Below are 18,170 nucleotides of genomic sequence, written 5' to 3' on the forward strand. Positions count from 1 at the left end.
AATTAAGTACTACAAAAAAATGAAGACAAATATTTGCACATCTTTTCAGAAGCTGGAAAGTGTCATTTTCCAAATGTCTCCATTTATAAGCAGTGGGAAACCTGAAGATGCCTGTACTGTGTCAGTGACTCCAACTACAGAGTAACCCCTATATTAAGGATGTGTCTTGCATGTATGCGTGTAAGCATGTGTCTGGAGCATAGGGCTAGTCCCAGTATTTCTCCAGAGCAGCGCTCATTTGTTCTAACATTGCTACAAAACAAATAAACATAACAAAAACAAAAAACCCAGAAGATGAAGAATAGATGGGCAAACTTTTATGTCCCTTGTTTCCACTTCCTGCCTCTTCATATTTAAAACATACTAGGATTTAACATCAAAATGAGCAGCTTTTCTCTTACCACCTAAGAAAATCCAGTTACAAGTATTATGATGACAGTGACTGACAGGTACATGATGACACATTTGACACACATCACATCTGCCAATACTTACTTTTTCCCTCATTTATGCAGGTTTATTTTTTTTCCAGAAGAATATGGTATTTATTAGTACAACATTTCCTAATTCAACATGCAGGAAAAGTTGTTTAACTAGCTTTTTAACATTTGGTTGTAAAATAAAAGTTAATTATTTTTAAACAAATTAAACCCATTTCAGTACTTTCATTCATATGAATATGACCTTAAGCAAGCCTATCATCTGATGCAATAGATACTTTATATGGATAGCAATTTTATAGGTAATACAGATAAGAGTATTGTTCCGCTCATGAGGCAGAGGGAGTTAAATCATGAAATATTCAGTTTTAATTAAGATTACTGTATCAAAGGCAAGGCTTAATGCAGAATTGAAGCATCAAGGTTAATGCCTATTCTAAAGCAAATTTACATAAATTATATCTCACTAGTGTACCATGAGTCTTGTTTTGTCAATTTATACCATGTGAGATAATAGACATTTTCCTTCTCTAATTTCTATGAAGTAATCTTCACTCTCCTCCCTCCAACGCAGAATTCTTTCCTCCCATTTACGTCTGAATGCTTTGTCCAGTATCATTTTCAACAGCTCAAGCAGCGGGGCATTCCACTAAAACTTCAGGGGATACTATTACACACTTTAACATCTCCAATAAAAAGGGGGTTTTATGGTATTCAAAGCTAAGATTCCCCTCATCTTATTTCATTACTCCTACTTAGACCTCTTTGGACTCCTCTAAATGAATCCTTTCCTGGCACTTGAAGCCTATAAATACTTTCAGACATTTTCATCATCCCCTGGTAGCTATTTAGCCAAATTAGTGTAGGGATCATCTCTCTTCATCTGAACATCACCAGGCACACAGATAGCTGTAAGTAATAATTACATGTGTTCATTTCCTTTAATCTTTCTTCACAAGTCATTCCCTTCCAGCCTTTAATTTTTGCCACTCTTCATGGTAGATCTTCTTTTAAGTGTTACTACTTTCCAATTATTTTCCTTTCTCTGAACAGCTTTATTTCAGGTCATTTCCACTTATGCATGCTAGCTTGAATTTACCACTTTATCCTGACTTTTCACTGATGTGTGTAGGTTTTTGTGGTTTGGTGGGGTTTTTCTGTTGCCTTTTTTTTTTTTTTTATAAAACATCAGGCTCAAATCTCTCCTCTGTTCATGCATGTCAAACAACCACAGAAAAAAATAAAATTACCTGCATTAGAGACCAGCATTTTAGCTTATTAAAATTATGATAAGCTTAAGTGCCTAATAAATTCAAATTGTTTATATTACTCATTTTTATGTTTGACTATTTTTCCAGGTTTTAGGTACCATCAACTTTGGGCAACCAGTCTGAAACACCTTTGATTTTTGGAGTATAGCTAATTAACCTTTTTTCTTTGTATTTGTCTTTTTTAGTATCTGCATAAACACTTTCACTAACAAGAAAATTAAATCAAGACTTCAAGCATTATTTTTTTATCTCCTATCATATTGATGATTCCTATCATGTTTACTACCTTTCCTCCTGACCACTCCAACACACCAAGCTACCCACAGTGCCTGAGCACAATGTAAAGTTACAAAAGCCTCACCTGAGCCAGACCGAGATGACTTCGCTCTCATCGGATGGCAGTCTGGCTCACTGAAGTGAATTCCAGACACCAAGTAGAATTAGAATTTGGGCTATTTTTGGTATGGGAGATGAGAATAAGATATTGGTTTGGGTAGGTGTTAATCTAATCATAGAAGTGATGAAAGATTTCTTTTCTGCTGAGGAGATACTGCCATGCTAACTCTCCACCTGTACCTCTTTATTTCTCCCAGTCATTAAGAAGTGGTCTGTTTCTGGTCATGGCTGCAGAGAAAACATGCTAAATGAAGTGGTCAGATAGCACTTCACAGGCTAGTCCCGTGAAATGCCTACCACAAGGTTAAAACCAGTAAGGTGTCAATGCTTTTTGCTTTGTCTAGGAGGGAAGGAAAAAGGCAGGCCGAGCACATATTGACCAGCAGACCAGCCTACCATGAAACAGCTCCAGTCAGTCAGTCACCATATGTTCCCAGTTAGCCATCCTTCCCCTTTCACCCCTTCTACTGGTAGCCCATTGCATTTTATGATACAAGTTGATAATTTAAACAAAAAGCTTAGCTAAGTCAAAAGCTCATTTGTAAGAGCTAAGTATCCAGGATGAAGTTAAATGGCAAGCCCCTGTCGCTTTTAACTAATAGGCAGTCAGCTAAAAACAAAAGATAGATTTTTCAGGATAAAATTAAAAAGCAATACAGAGAGATCATGCCATTGATGCCCCTGCTATACCTGTTCAGTGAATCAGAACAGATTACTTCAGTCCCCCAGTCTTCTAGACTGTCAGTCTAGCATCTTTCACAAGCACTACAGTCACACAAATTATTAAAAAGCTTTTCTCTACACCATCAGTGTTATACATCCATTAGAGGCCACTCCAGCTTAGAAAATATCTGTTGCAAAAAGTCTTCCTAGGCCATATGCTAGTGATAAATAAAAAAGGCTGGAAAAGATCATTTTGTAACAACAATCTTCCTTTTTCTTCTCATGTCTGTGTGGTAATCTCTTAAGTCAATCTGCCCATCTCTGTATCAACTATAGCAATTTTTTTTATGTATATGATTAGTTAGTTCATCTTTTGACATTCTCTTTCTTATTTCTTGCCTAGATGTCTAGAACATGGAATGCCCTCTTATTCATTTTATGTAGGTCACAGATGGTCTACAACATATCCAGCACTCTTCAATTATTAGACTAGATCAACTTGGGTCTTCATCTTCTCTATCTATGCCTTTTAATAAATACTCCACCTACCATCCCTCCTATTTTTTTAAACTCACTACTAACCAGAATCTGAATTCAGAACGTTTCAGAAGACATAGATGTTCTGTCTGTATATTCTGCTCCTCATACTGGAATGTTTTAATACGTTCCTAAAAGGATGATGAATTTTGCACTCTTCATTTATATTATATTTCAAGAAACATTTATGGAAGGTGAGCAGGCAGGAAAAAAAACCATGCACACTCAAAGATACCTTTCAGTGTTCTACGCGAACTGCTATGGATACCTAGCATCATGTCCTGGTAGAAATGGCAATATATATAAATTTGTAATCATATTCAGAAATAAATATTAGTTAGAAAACAAGACAATAATTTGAAGATTAAAATACAGAATTTTTGGTACTGGGATATTTTTTTTTTAAAAAGACCTTTCCCTACATGGATAACAGCAGGTTAACGGATGTTCATCTGAATGCAGTTAAAGTTGCCCCATCACATGTTAGTGAAACACACTTACAGATCAGCATCTGCTCATCGAACTAGATCTGTCTTCAAATATTTGCATTTTAATTTCAGTTGTTAAGTTGTGCCCAAAAATCCATGCTGAATAAGCTAAGTCATGTTTTTAAATTTTACCTCTAAACCATTTCCTGAAATTTAAATAACTGAGCGGCCTTTCATTTTTTTGTCATTCTTGTATGAATTCCACTTGCAGAGGTTATACCTTGCCTTTTCATACTTCGAAACAACAAAAGGTAGAAGATCCTACCTTTCTTGACATATTTGGCTTTCTCATGTGGAAAAATATCACTCTCAGAGCATTTTCCACAAGACACTGAGCTGTTCTGTAGGTACTGTTATTGAAATATGGTTCAAAGATGTACGCTTCACATTACAATTTCAAGGATGTAAAATGACAGATCATCATCACAGAATTCTGCAAAATAAGTTTCTACCACGAAAACCTTGTCATTGAAAAGACAGGGTTTCAGCACTTGTTCTCAGGAATAAGTCAAAAGCAGTCCAGCAAAAAGGGACGGGAAAGCCAACACCAGCTTGCCAGCCATGCAATGCAACCCTGGGCATGTTCTTCCCAAGTATACAATGCAGCATAACCATACAACTTAATCTGCAGGACGAACAAGTGGGAAGGTGTTCAAATCAATTATTTCCCCTATTCTGCAAACATTTTGTCAAGGAATATGACATCCAAGAAGGGATATTTGATGGTGAGTTTTTCTGTTTGTTTTACAAGCAATTCAGAATAATTACTGAGAAAACACCTTTTGGTCAATATGAAGAATAATTACTGAGAAAAAACTTTTTAGTCCTTCAGGATAGAATAGCTTTAGATAGCTACAATGTAAATATTTGCATCCAAGGCTGTCTTGACTCCATTTCTAGTTGATGCAGCAAAATCAGTACATCAGGATATGGTTCACTGTAACCTAATACAGATTTTAAAACTTCTCATCAACAGTGGTTTTAGATGCTCCTATCTACATCAGGGTGCATGGGATGGTGTTCTCTGCATCCCTATTTCTCTCCATTAACTAGAAAAGCACACTAAGTGACTAGCTCAGATATACTTTTACTGTGCACACACTTATATATAGCTAGAACCAATCTCATCCAAAATAATCACATTATTTCTTCTGCCGTCCACCATCCTTCACCTCATGTGAGAAATTAAACCGTAAAGTAGTAAGGACAGAGACCTTGTGCAGCACCTAATGCACCTTCAGATAATCAGCACCCTTTTCAGCCTTAACAATAATAATAAACATCATCATCATCAATGTCATGGCAGATTCACCTGTTGATTAGCCAAATCACAGGGATTTTTTCTAAAAACATTCTAAAAATAAGCTTTTCCAAGTCTGAGCTACTGTAGGCATTGTTTCAGCTTCTTTTGTCACTCTTCATATTGAAATAAGCAATATTTGCAATGTTTACTAAGAATATAAACTTTTCGTAAGTGAGATTTACTCATACCCTGCTATCAATTTTCCACACTGCTCCCCCCAAATATTTTCCAGTTTTCATTTCCATAGATGGAGAAGAGAGATTATGTCAATTCTTAAATATTCCTCATCTATCAAGAGGCATTCTTTTGTCAACAAGCTTCATATTTTGAAATCCTCTCTTTCAAATTAACTGTCATGCAGCTGCTTCTTTTGTCCAAGATCCTGTGGCAAGCCCCACTATCCCCTATCAAATGAACACAGAAAGCAGCAGAGGGTCTTTGGGGGAGGGGGGTTGTCAAGTAGAAAGTCAGTAGCTAGAACTGACTGTAGCTGGCAGGGCAGAAACAGTACAAGTATCCACCAAAGTGATCCGACATATTCTTTAATGTACCATTTTGCTACCTCGTGCTCTAACATCGTACATGTACACAGCCTCAGTACTTTCCAATGTCATCAAAAACTGGAAGGGGTTCCTGGTACAGATACAATGCTACACATTTATTTCACATGTGATACAGCAAAATCATCTGTATTGAAGTGACAGGTGGGGTGGAAGTACCTAAAGAGAACATAATCTAGATAGGGAGATGTAAGAGCACATTAGGCAGGGAGAGAGAGAAGGAGATGGACCATATCAGAACTAGTCCAAGGAGCATACCAGTAAAAAAAAAAAAAACCAACATAAAATCATGGCCAACTCTTCAACTGATGATTCTGAACCATCTTTCGTGCTATTACTGAAACTGCAATTATATTCATTAGAAGTAAAAGACATATTTAATAAATTAAGGCTTACAAAATTAAGATCTTGACAGGATATCTGTGTCCTTAAACTCTGCTGAAATAAACACCATGGGGCAAATAAAGCTATTTAGGCTAAAAGACAATGGCAGCAAAAACTAAAGCAGGTAAAACTGGCCTTGAGTAGTCTTAAACCTGGAATTAGACATTAGTTCTAGCCACCAGGGAAGTGAAGAAATGGTGACACTCAGTATAAGTATTTGACCACAAAGGCTAGTTCTAGTTTTGAAATTGTATTTCACTGAATCAGGTTCTATACAGATGCTCAATAAAGAGATGGTTCATTGCCCCAAAGAGGTTGTGATTGAAATTGTCAGAGAAACCAGTCAAGTTATTTTTAAGACAGAGACAGATAAAATTTATGAAGAATGTTAATGATGTCACCTGAGGGCCCAACAGGTTCTTTCTAGTCTTAGGTCCTATCTTCCTAGTCATATCATCTTAAATCAAGATATTTGCAAGAGACCTAATGAACTCTACCCTAATCCTCCTATTTACGTTATCATAGTATTGTGCCCTAACTTATTTCTATGAATAGCTAGTGATTCTGGAATAGATGATGTGCATACACTAAATGGTTAAAGCAAAGTGATTAAAAAACTTATCATATACAGGCTGTTTTTAGATATATATGTTATCAAGAGAGGTTGTGCAGTACTTGCTTAATTAATCTTTGCTGTCTTAACAGATGAACCAGATGTACTATTATGTTCTTTGTTCTTCCCTAAAGAGGGAATGAGCCGATTATTTATCTCCAAACAATAGGAGTTCATGTACCACAGTGAAGATTTTTTTTTTTTTTTTTTTTAATCTGGGAGGCAATCACTAACAAGCTTCAGCTGCAACTGCTTGATGTAAACACAGTGTGAATTTGTTTCTGGAGCATTAAAGGATGTTCCTTCCATTAAGTACATGAAACCAATTTCTAAATAAGTATGTAAAGAAAGAGATGGAAAGGACAAAGTTTGGAAGGAGGGAAACTCTTGTTTCGTCTTTTATGTATTCATATTTACTTCTTTTAAATACTAACACATTTTCATAGATAAGTTAAAATTTGAAGTTTCAAATACTGTTTACAAATAACGCGCCAAGAGAACAGAAGTTAAAGAAACTGTTGGTTGATGCAACACATTCCCTGTATTATATAGCATGCAATCTAAGCCATGTGAAGGGCAGAAAGGAATATATAACATTAAGTTCACAGGGCCACAAGAATTGTTTGTGAAAGTTTTAACAGATTCACAGAGTATATAAAACTCCTTATCACTGTTGTAGCAAACCTGCATACCTGCATACCATATAACCAAAATTCCTTCCATAAAACTGGTTTTCAATAATTCACAACAATTTGTCTTCTTAAATACATTAAGCGTTTTTAAGACATAGATTAAGTGCCAAACTGGCACTATTACCAGAAGCTCTTCACAGAAACAAGATAAGTTTTCTACCTTAAATTACTGAAAAGAAAGAATTTAAATAAAATAGAATAGAATTACATTAAGAAAGGCTCCCAATAGAATAGAATTTAATTAAGGAAGGCTCCCAAGAGATTGTAAAGCTGTATTAACAGCATACCCCAAAAAATGAAAACAAGATCGAACTAGGTCAAACAACATAACATAGCTCAAACAGAATTAGTTTTTCTAAAAGCTCTTTTCTGTATCAACTAAAACTAGAAGGAATCAAGCATATTAGATTCTTCACAGTTTTAATTAGAAAATACTACTTGAACTAAGAATACTTTTATTTTTATTCACAGCCATGCTGAGACTTAAAAAAACCAGAGTCAGCTATTTGGTTAAAAGTAATGTTTTCTCCTTTCCTCTTGCTTAACAGCAGGCTCTCTCAAGCTGCCATAGTCAGAGCTAAAATGGTAACCTATGTCACCATGCTGTGCATCACATTAAGTTCCCATTTCAGCTCATGAATTTCTGCCAGATTAGTCCACTGACCAGTAACAGAAAATGAGAAAATAAGAGTTATTTATTACCTCTTATCACCATCTTCCCAAACCTACTGAAAATCAACAGAGTACTGATCAATAGATTACTGCTCTTTCTAATCAATAGATAGATACAGCAAAATAAAGCATGTCTGATGCATAATACACCTATAAAAGAATATAGGCATTAAGATCAAATACAACAGTAATAATATAAACTTACCAAAAAAATGCAGCTACAAATTTGCCAACCACTAAGAAAGCTGTTCTAACAATTTAAAAAACGATGGGCAACCATGAAGTCACAGGATCAAAAGGTTGCATTACAAACCCATTTGGACAATAAACCTGCAGGGGATATACAAATTATGTACTAACATTGTATATGACAGTATATAAGATTAACAAATATTCTGTACTGGCAAGATGTATTGATGTATCTTCACTCACACTCACACTGAAAGAGGAGGGGAAGTTTATTCGGACCAGAAATGAGAATGAGATAATGCCAGAGCCTGTGGTTTATATTCGATCATTCCTGTCACTAGGAGGCTACGAAGCAAATGTCTTCTGACGGACTAGATCGAGAGGTATACCATAAATCTTATAAATGCTCATAAAGCAAAAAGAAAAGAAAGAAAGAAGCTTTTAAGACCTTTTCCATCTAGTTACATTTTTTTGTAAAAGTAAACGCTCCCACCTGCAAGAAATTATAGCAGGACCGTTCTGGGGATGACAACATCTGTGGCCAGACTGGATTAAGCTGTGTAATTTTAAGTACGTTCCTCTGAAGCAAGAGGAGGACAGTGAAATGCAAACAGTCATTTGCAGATTAAATCAACAGAGCAGAAGCAGAGGCTGATGACATCCTCGCTTGTAATTTAAGTCTAGAACGCAAGAAAAGTTACAAAAATAGGCAAACACATGAGAATATGTTTGTTTATATCCCAGAAAAAAAAGTTAAGAAAATCTACATACACAATCAATTTCAAGAGACACTAACTTTTACAATCATCTCACTTCTGAATGTTCGTTATTTAATACTCAATAATTCAACATTTTAACAACATATAAAATAATTATTCAAAGATATCAACATTTTTGTATACAACTATTCGAATCTCTACCTAATTTTGAAGTACTGCTGCTCAGTACTGCCTAATGGGTGTATAAAGCAAAGACACTCTCCAAATTCAGATGCATTATATACTGTAATTATGTCTTGAATCAGCTTGTAATATTATCTATGAGATTAAAAACCTTTTTTTTTTTTAAACATTCAACAAAAAACCCAAGAAATCTTACTGCAATATAAAATTCAGTCATGTAGTTTTGAATGCTAAGCTCATCTGAGAACAGGATAGAAATATATTCTACCAAGAAGTTATCCAACACACTTACATAGCTAATGTTTGCTACAAACTTCTCAATTATTTCAGGTAAAATTTTAGCACTGACTCTACCTGGTTATCCAGAAAAAAGACAAGCACAACACTTTGGAACTTTCACAGTAAAGGGGAAGCAAAGAAAAGTGGTTTCAGAGAAGAAAAAGCAGAACTAGCAGGAACTTTCATTTTTCCAGCATTTTGCTTGTTTTCAAAAAGACTAATGACTAAAAAATAATCTACTTATAGACATATAACCAGTACAAGAGCATGTTCTGTATGTTTCACACACTCTAAAATAAAAACAGCTCACACACATCTTCATTCTGCTTTGTAATAAGGCCTCTTAGGGAATAGCCTAGCAGAACACACATTTTTGACCAGACCTTTTTCTCTGGAAACTCACATACCTGCTCACTTTTCAGTGGAGAGTATTCTATTAGTGTTAAACACTCTAGTCAGGCCAGATGTAAAATGTTCCCATAAGCAGTGCCCGCAACAGCAAGGAAAGCTGGAACACAATACAGGAACAGCTGATCTAGCAAAAATGAGGAGTTCTCATTCTGCCAAGAGTAGTCAAGTGTAGAATGGAAAACTTAGTATTTTCAAATGTTAACACACTCTGAGCTTGTAGAAGTAATTACAGTGTTTTCCATTTGAAAAAACTGTTAAGTTGACAGTATTCCTCTTTAGCAAAGTTGCTAGGGGATCTAACATAATGCATTAACAGAGTTAGTGACGTGGGTATCTGGTGTCCAGAGAGGCTACGCCGTAATAAAAGCAAACCCTTCAAATAAGTAGATAACAAAACCAGACATCTTTCCAATCTTGCAATCAGAATTTGACCGTAGTTGGCAATTTACAAAAAAAGGGCAGTTTAAATATCAAAGTCTCATATGAAAAAGCAAGATATAAAGTATGCTTCTAACACAACAGGGACAAAGAAATCTTGCGGGTAAATTGCCACATACTGTTCCAGTTTACATATCTAATACTAGCTATTCCTTAATCTATCCATGTAAGGCAGACAAGAATGCAAGATGAAAAGAAAACAAACCTGTCAGATTTTTACGCTCCAGGAAAGGGCAAATTTTTTTTTTTCTTTAATTAAAGGAAATTACATCCCTCTGGCTCCCTCCAGTTGGAAGCATGTTATGCACATCAGTGTTTTTGTATGTTTCTGATAGACCCATCTCATATTGGCACTTAACACACTACTCTAAATCTCATATCTGCAGACTTATTCTAACTTCAGAAAAAAAGCTCTTTCTCTGTGGCCAACAATTTGCAGTGCTGTTTATCGTTTTGCCAGATTGGAAAATTTTAAGTTTGTTAACCCTCATTCCAAATTCTTACACATTTATAACTACATTAGTTTTAGGAATTTGTGGTACTTTTAGGGAAATTCAGATGCTTGTCTTAGATCCAGTATCTAACAGATAAGAAATGTGTAATAAATGAAATGTAGACTATGATGTGTAAGATATCTGATGTGTCACCATATACCCACAGAGATAAATAACCTTTGTAGAAATCTCCGTTTCCAAATGCACTATAATCAGAAGTGAATTCTAACTATACAGCTACCTGAAAATACTGAATAGAATGAGTAACAGTAAAATCAAACCTGATTCTGAATGTAAATAGTGACCAAACTTTTTTAAGATGACCTAACAGTCTAATGCATTAGAGTTAAAATGCAAACAGAGCTGAAGCTACTGATCAGTCACCTATTCAGTAATTTTCAGCTATTAGTATACTCTGAGAAGTTATCACACCTCTCTGCATAGATATCTTTCCAAACATTCAGGGATGTATTAACAGGAATAAAATATGCAAAAGTATGCAAGAAAGGGTTTAATTCCATTTTACCTAATGTAGATAACATCATAGCTCAATACTACAAGTAGATCGAGTCAATCCTCTTTACGAAAAGCGTGTTTCACAAGAAAACAGAAGCAAGATAGAATGTCTAGAAAATGAAAAAATGGTTAGGAGAACTGAATTGATTTGAAGAAGCAACTGAAAAATCATTTTGGTAGAGGAAAAAGTATTGGTTAATTTTGGCTTGTAAACCATAACGTAAACTGTAACTGTAACAACAGAAATATCTACTTGCTTACTGGTTGTGATATGAAATTAACAGCCCTTGTCCCTTTCAATGTAAAATGAGCTGATTTAATTTAAATTGGTGCTGATAATTCTTGCACCACATTTGTGCATAAATTCACTCATGTGTACTAAGGCACATTTTTATAAAGAGAGTAACATCATATTTCTGTCTAAATGTGGGAAACCTAAAATGAAATACTACTCTTCTACAAACCAGAACTGATTAGACTCTCAGAACCTTTGCAAAATGTACTTGCAGTAGGCATTATAAAGTTTCTTTGTATCCCTCCGTTCTGCACTAATTGCACTTGGACTAAACGCACATTTCATATTCTGCACAGTATGTCCATGTGGATATAAAAATCATACTCCTGGTTGTTCCCTAAGCCTGAACAATCATCAACTGCTGTACCTAGGCAAGGAAACCCTATGACTTATCTGTTGTTGCAGGATGCAGGCGGCATACCCCATAGTTACAGTGTTTTTAGCATTGTGTGAAAGTTAAGTTTTTATTTTTTCACCATTAAAAATAATGTTTTATCTTTTAAAATACTTCAGCCACATGCTCGACCTAGCCTTACATCCAACCAGAACATCAACTGTGCAAGTTCTGTCCCAGGCACAGACCATAACTACCCAGTGGTGGCGGCAATATCATCTTCAATCTGTTAAGTTATTACACAAAAGAGCATCTAAAGAAAAACATTTAAATATCGTGTCCTCTGAAATGGCTGCAGGAACCAATACTGCTTTAGCCTCCGTTATCTCTTCATTTAAAAACCAAGCAAATAAATTCAAACAAACAAATACAGTGACATGTTACAGTAACACAGAATGTGTTAAAAAACAGTATCATGACAGATTAGAACTACTAAGAAAAACAGTGAATATTCTGGAGGAAAAGGAGCACTGAAAACTTCTCAAGCAAATACAGACCTATATTCACATTTCTACTGACATCAATAGTCTAAAATAAAAAAAAACAAACAAACAAGCTTACTTTAACTTCCTCTCAAACAATCCTCACTAGATGTGTGAAAATTTTATTTAAAAATAGCACAAAAACAGGAGAAATTTCAACTTTTACAGGGGTAACTGAAACAATTTTCATTTGCAGAAGTGGAAATTCACACGTTTGGTTTTTTTCCCTGGTGCTACTCCCCTGTACTAGTTAGTGAGGAAAAACCAAATGAATGAGCCCAATTCTTTCTCATGTAATAGAAATTATGCACAGAAACGAGAAGCAATAAGAAATATCATGAAATCAGCAATATGACAGATCTTAAAGCAGCTGCTAGTCCTTCTTGAATCTTGACTGAGATTGTTGATCAACTTTAAAGCCAAGGCATACTATTTTCTGACAGTACATGGGGAGAATTAATAAGCATTTGGTTCATGTACAGCCTTTCAGTTTACAAATTAAAAAGCACATAAAATTAATGTTGAATCAGTTAAGAAGCTAAATATTTGATTTAAAACATTTTAAACTTCTGCACAATTCAAGAATTATTTCCATGCTGTACACACAAACAAGAAAACAAAAGCTTGCGGCATCAAACAGTGAAATGTATCGATACTGCTAAGGATAACCCAGCTCCTAAACATTTACATTATTTGAAAAATATATTTACAGAACAACTAATGGCAAAAATCAGGGGAGTATAAATTGTTTTAAACTACTCAAGAAAAAACTTGCAATTAAATATTATGCCTAGATTAAACTACTTCCAAAATCTATTTTAAATTCTGTTGTATTTTATGTTACTTTACATTAGACATTTCAAGACTTTCTCATTAAAATTTAATGCAAAAATTGTTTTCATAATTAAAAATATTTTAAAAAATTATAAAATTTTATTTTTGTATAAACAGATTGAATTTCAACTTCTTTGCCTGAACCCGGTTAAGGTTTAATACAATCTTTTTATATCTTTATAGCTTAATCTGCATATATTCAGAAAAATAATGAATTATGGCTATTCTTTGATAACACTGCCATCTAGTGTACACTCTAAATTAGGATGAAGCATTTACTTGAATTTTTTCATTCTGCAATTTAGTCTAAGGGGAAATTACACTCCATGTACAACCTATGTCTTCAGTACTACTTAACTGGAATAATGACATTTGTTCTTTCATCTGAAATGCATGTTAAATATGCAGACACATTAATTTTGAAAATATACTATAAAATTGTTATATAATACATTCACATCTTAAGATACGATGGTTTTTGATAGCCAAAAATAAGAGAATATACAGCTAACATCCTACACACAAATTTTACTGCGTAGTGCTACCAGTCTGTCATCATCATTCCCTTTCACATTACTTGAATAAATTAAACTGAAATTTGCTCCTTGAGACCAGCAAAGTTCAGGTAAATCTCTAAATTTCATAGCTGCAGTTGGACAGTCAATTGTTTTGCTTCTTGCCTGTTACATCATCTTATACCTTACAGGTCGCACTCTTTCCATCTTAAAAATGAAATTTTATTGAAAGATCACAGTGACAGTGTCTTCAAAGGCTTGAAGAAAGAAAGGCAGACAGAAAGAAAGAACGGCTTAAAGCAAGAAGTACCTACATGGTGGATCATCAGTAGATTTAGAGCACAAGTGAAACCGATCTGAACACTACTTGGATTATATCTCATTTTCTTTTGAGTTTCTGTAACAGTCTCATAAGACTCCATTTTTTACTGAACTAAACCTAGATCAACCATTGTTGATAAACTGACACCATTAAACAAGACAAGCGCCTTTGTCTCAGTATTCTAAGTTCCAGCTTCAACAGTTCATGTCTTCGAACAAAAAAAAAAAAAATGCACTACCTAGAGCAAAACACAAAACCAGCATCCTGTAAGGAGAGGGGTGTGACCAATACCTTGACTGACAGACTTGATCGACAGACTTCACAGTACAGTGAATTAAAGAATCAACAAACATGCACAAAAAAAGCAATTATCTCAGGCTACAGCTGACACTAGTCAGGAAAAAAAAGTTAATAGATACAGCTGGCCAAATTTATGCATTTTTATGAACACTAAGGTCCCTGTGTTCTTTGTACTCCAACGCTGCTCTAAGTAGCTACAAGGCTATAGGCATCATCCAAACTCTGGTCAGGAACTGCCTGCTGCAACAACTTTTGGTGTCCCTTCATATGGCATTCGCCCACAGAAAACTTCACATAGCTCTGAAATACTCATAGAGTTAGGGTTCCTTCTGAAAGCACAGTGAATTCCTGAGGTGCTGTGAGATGACAGAAGAAAGGCAAGAAACAAGTACAGGATGCATAAGTGTGTCTAAACTTGATTTTTTCAGCCACTTCCTGAACACCTCTGAAAGCTAATGCATTGACCTCTCAAGGGGTGCAGACTGTAAGCTGAAAAATCACTCATCTAATTATAAAAAAGTAAATGCTTGTATTAACAGATTTTTGAGGTTGTCTAATAATATCTCATGCCTCAGATCATATAATAACTAATGGAGCTTGAGAGAAAACATTATGTGAAGGTGTAAGTTGCCTACTGCAACTGTAAAGTACCTGGGTCCTCACCACTATTAACAAATATATTCACATACCACTGATTAAATAAAGTACTACAATTATCTAGCTTATCTATTGCCTGATTTTACAATATATATATTTACGGTTGGTTATTCTGCAAAGTTGGGAGATGAATTTTGCCAAACGTTTGTGTGAACACTGAACACCGATGATTAAAACAGTAGTAAAATTGTTTAGGTATCTTGAGCATATGTTTCCTAGAACTTTACATGAATGCAGACATCAGATTTAAATAATCCTTGGTTAAATTTGAGACCCAACAAGAAAAGGTAGAAAATATCTCTGTAAGTAGAAGTTAAGCACAACTGGAAAGCAGGAAAGAAATTGAGATCTTCTAAGGTGAACAGGAAAGATCTAAGAATCAAGTTGACCACAGAAAACTACCTTTACTTATACAGAATAGGTATTTACACTTGACAAAACCAGAAGTCTAGAGAAAACTCTAGATTTACTTAATGCCACTTAATTCTATAGTTATGCTGCCATCTAGTGAAACGGGATACTGACTCTCCTCTGCAAGACTGTTAAAGTTGGTCCAAATGAAAAACATTATCCCTAAGATATATGTCACAGCAAAGACCTTTCACCTGCAAATACCTTATTCATCCCTCTGCTCCTTCTTCACCACTGCATTTTTGTAACATGCGTTACAAGGAGACTAATTTTGGCCTTAGGACAGTGAACATTTATACACTTAACTTGAAATGCAAACACGTTAACAGACTTCAATGAAAAGCCAAGGAACTAATCAACACAGATCACAGTCCAGGATCAGGAAAAAGCTATCTGTGTAAAGGTCTGAAACCTTCTAACAGCTGAAGTCTTGAATTCATCGCTAGTAATACAGATGAATATTACTCCGAGCCTTCAACTTAAATTACTGTTGTGGTTGTTTTCTCATTACATTTAATTAGAATGATGACTTACAAAAAAACAATGTAAAACCTTTTCAAAAATTCTAGACAGTAAAAAGAAAATAAAGTAAGTACACACTCACCTGGGAAAATATATTTGCAGTTGGAGCAACTCTGTTGTCCACAATACTATATAATATTGCTAACAATCTGTCCAGGGGAAATGGCTTTGGCCCAAGGAGGTGATTGCTGGTCTGCAACAGAAACAAGACTTTTCAATTCAATGTATCTTTCCTGGAGTACCACAAGATGTTATTCTCACACCTTTTTAGTCTCTGGGGAGACACTATAATTCACAGCAGTCTTTCATACAGCCTACTTACATATTATGGAAAACACTGAATACATGCTTATTGATCAAGATAAAGATATAGACATAGAGCTCTATTTAACATGGCAACAGTTCAAACTGCACAATAAATAGGAACATTTTTGAGCTAAACAGATAATCTGACGCCAAATTTCCTGTCACTAGATTTGCAGATTTACTTGTCTTATTAAATTACCTTGCCCAATCTAAGGATTAAAGAGGGAAGACTACATTTTATGGCAATCTCAAGGTGCACATAGTTTTCTTCACAGTTTATCAACAGTAAAACAAGTTAGGCTTCTTAAAAGCACATAGAATTTCTAGCTAGTAGAAAAAATTTCAAGGTTTAGATTGATCCTATTTATCCTATTGTCTAGCCTATAATCCACTATCACCTACAAAGAACTGCACATAATAGAACAATATTTTTTACAAATCTATAAAACCATCAAACAACTTCTAACTATATTTTTGTGTTTTGCTTACTGAAGACAAATATTTTACTAGCATTTGCATTTTGAAAAAGCAGAAAAAGGTGGCTCTGCTAAAGTATCAATAAAGTAAAGCAGATGATTCTGCTAAAGTATCAGCATATTCACTTTCTTAGAATCATTTTAGCCAAAGCCTTTTCTCTTCCTCTCACAGAGGTGCAAAGTCATAACAAAAAAGTTCCTCATCTTAAATGCCACACTAAACTACTCTAATGAACATCCTTATGGTCTAAGAATATGAGTAGAATAATTTGGCAATAGGCACCAACTGTAATACAGGAAATTATATTTAAACATAGGAAAAAACCTTATTGCCAAGGCAGGCTGTGGAGTTCCGATCCTTGGAGATATTCAAAACCCAACTGGGCACGGTCCTGAGTAACCTGCTCTAGGCGACCCTGCTTGAGCAGGGAGGTTGGACTAGACCAGAGGTCTTTGCCCACCTCAGCTCTTCTGTGAATTTCACTTTCTAAAACCAATTTTTTTAAAAAATTCGATCAACTATCTCTGCAGGAATAAAATGTATTAACTGCTCATTTTTTCCCAACAAAATTGCTGGTTTTTTATATTTTTGGCTGATTTTAACTTTTTAGTTTTCATTTTCTCTTTGCTTCCTTTATATCACAATGAAAATGTTACCATTTTGATACCAAAACCAAAGAAAACATTTTTGATCAGGAAATTAGAAATGAGAACACTTCAACTTACTGTTTTACACAGGAAACACCTTTACTACTATACTTCTACTTTCTTAAAATACACTCAATCATAGGTTAATTCTGGTTGGAAGGGACCTTAGGAAGTCTCTAGTCAAACCCCCTCCTGCTCAGAGCAGGGTCAGCTGGGAGGTCAGGCCAGGTTGCTCAGGACTTTACCAGTCCAGTCTTGGAAACCTCTAAGGACAGAGACTGCACTACCTCTCTGCAAAACCAGTGTTACTGCCTGGCTGTCCTCATAAGGAAAAACGTTTTCCTTATATCCAGTACAAACATCTCATTTCAGCTTACACTCATTGTTTCTCACTCTCTCACCATCCACCACTGTATCATATAGTCTTGATGACCTCCTTGCAGGTACAGGACAGGCTGCTTTTAGGTCCCCCTTCTCCAGCTTGAACAACTGCAGCTCCCTCAACCTCTCCTTGCAGGGCAAGTGCTCCAGCCTCTGGTCATTTTGATACCTCTCTGCTGAACTTGTTCTGGTTTATTGATGTGTGTCTTGTACTGGAGGGGGGCAAAACTGGACAGAGTATTCAAGATGCAGCCCAAGAAGTGCTGAGTGTGAGGCCCCAGAGTGCATCTCCAACGAGTTTAGCTGGCTAAAATGAAGAGTTCAGATGGCTCCTTTGCTGGTAAGAGCTGCTGTATAAAGACCTACCTGCCAGCTACAG

The 18,170-nt window shown here is 35.4% G+C and overlaps 1 protein-coding gene across 2 annotated transcripts in view; it reads right to left on the reverse strand.

Annotated features, from left to right (window-relative positions):
* Positions 1-18,170, reverse strand: part of ORC5 (origin recognition complex subunit 5) — a 70,539-nt gene that overhangs the window by 24,084 nt on the left and 28,285 nt on the right. For both annotated transcript variants that reach the window (XM_059816915.1, XM_059816916.1), the window contains exon 12: positions 16,063-16,173. In XM_059816915.1, the coding sequence (XP_059672898.1) occupies positions 16,063-16,173 (111 nt within the window). The remainder of the gene's footprint in view (positions 1-16,062; positions 16,174-18,170) is intronic.

Source organism: Gavia stellata, chromosome 4, assembly GCF_030936135.1.
Source record: "Gavia stellata isolate bGavSte3 chromosome 4, bGavSte3.hap2, whole genome shotgun sequence".
In the NCBI taxonomy this organism is placed as follows: domain Eukaryota; kingdom Metazoa; phylum Chordata; class Aves; order Gaviiformes; family Gaviidae; genus Gavia; species Gavia stellata.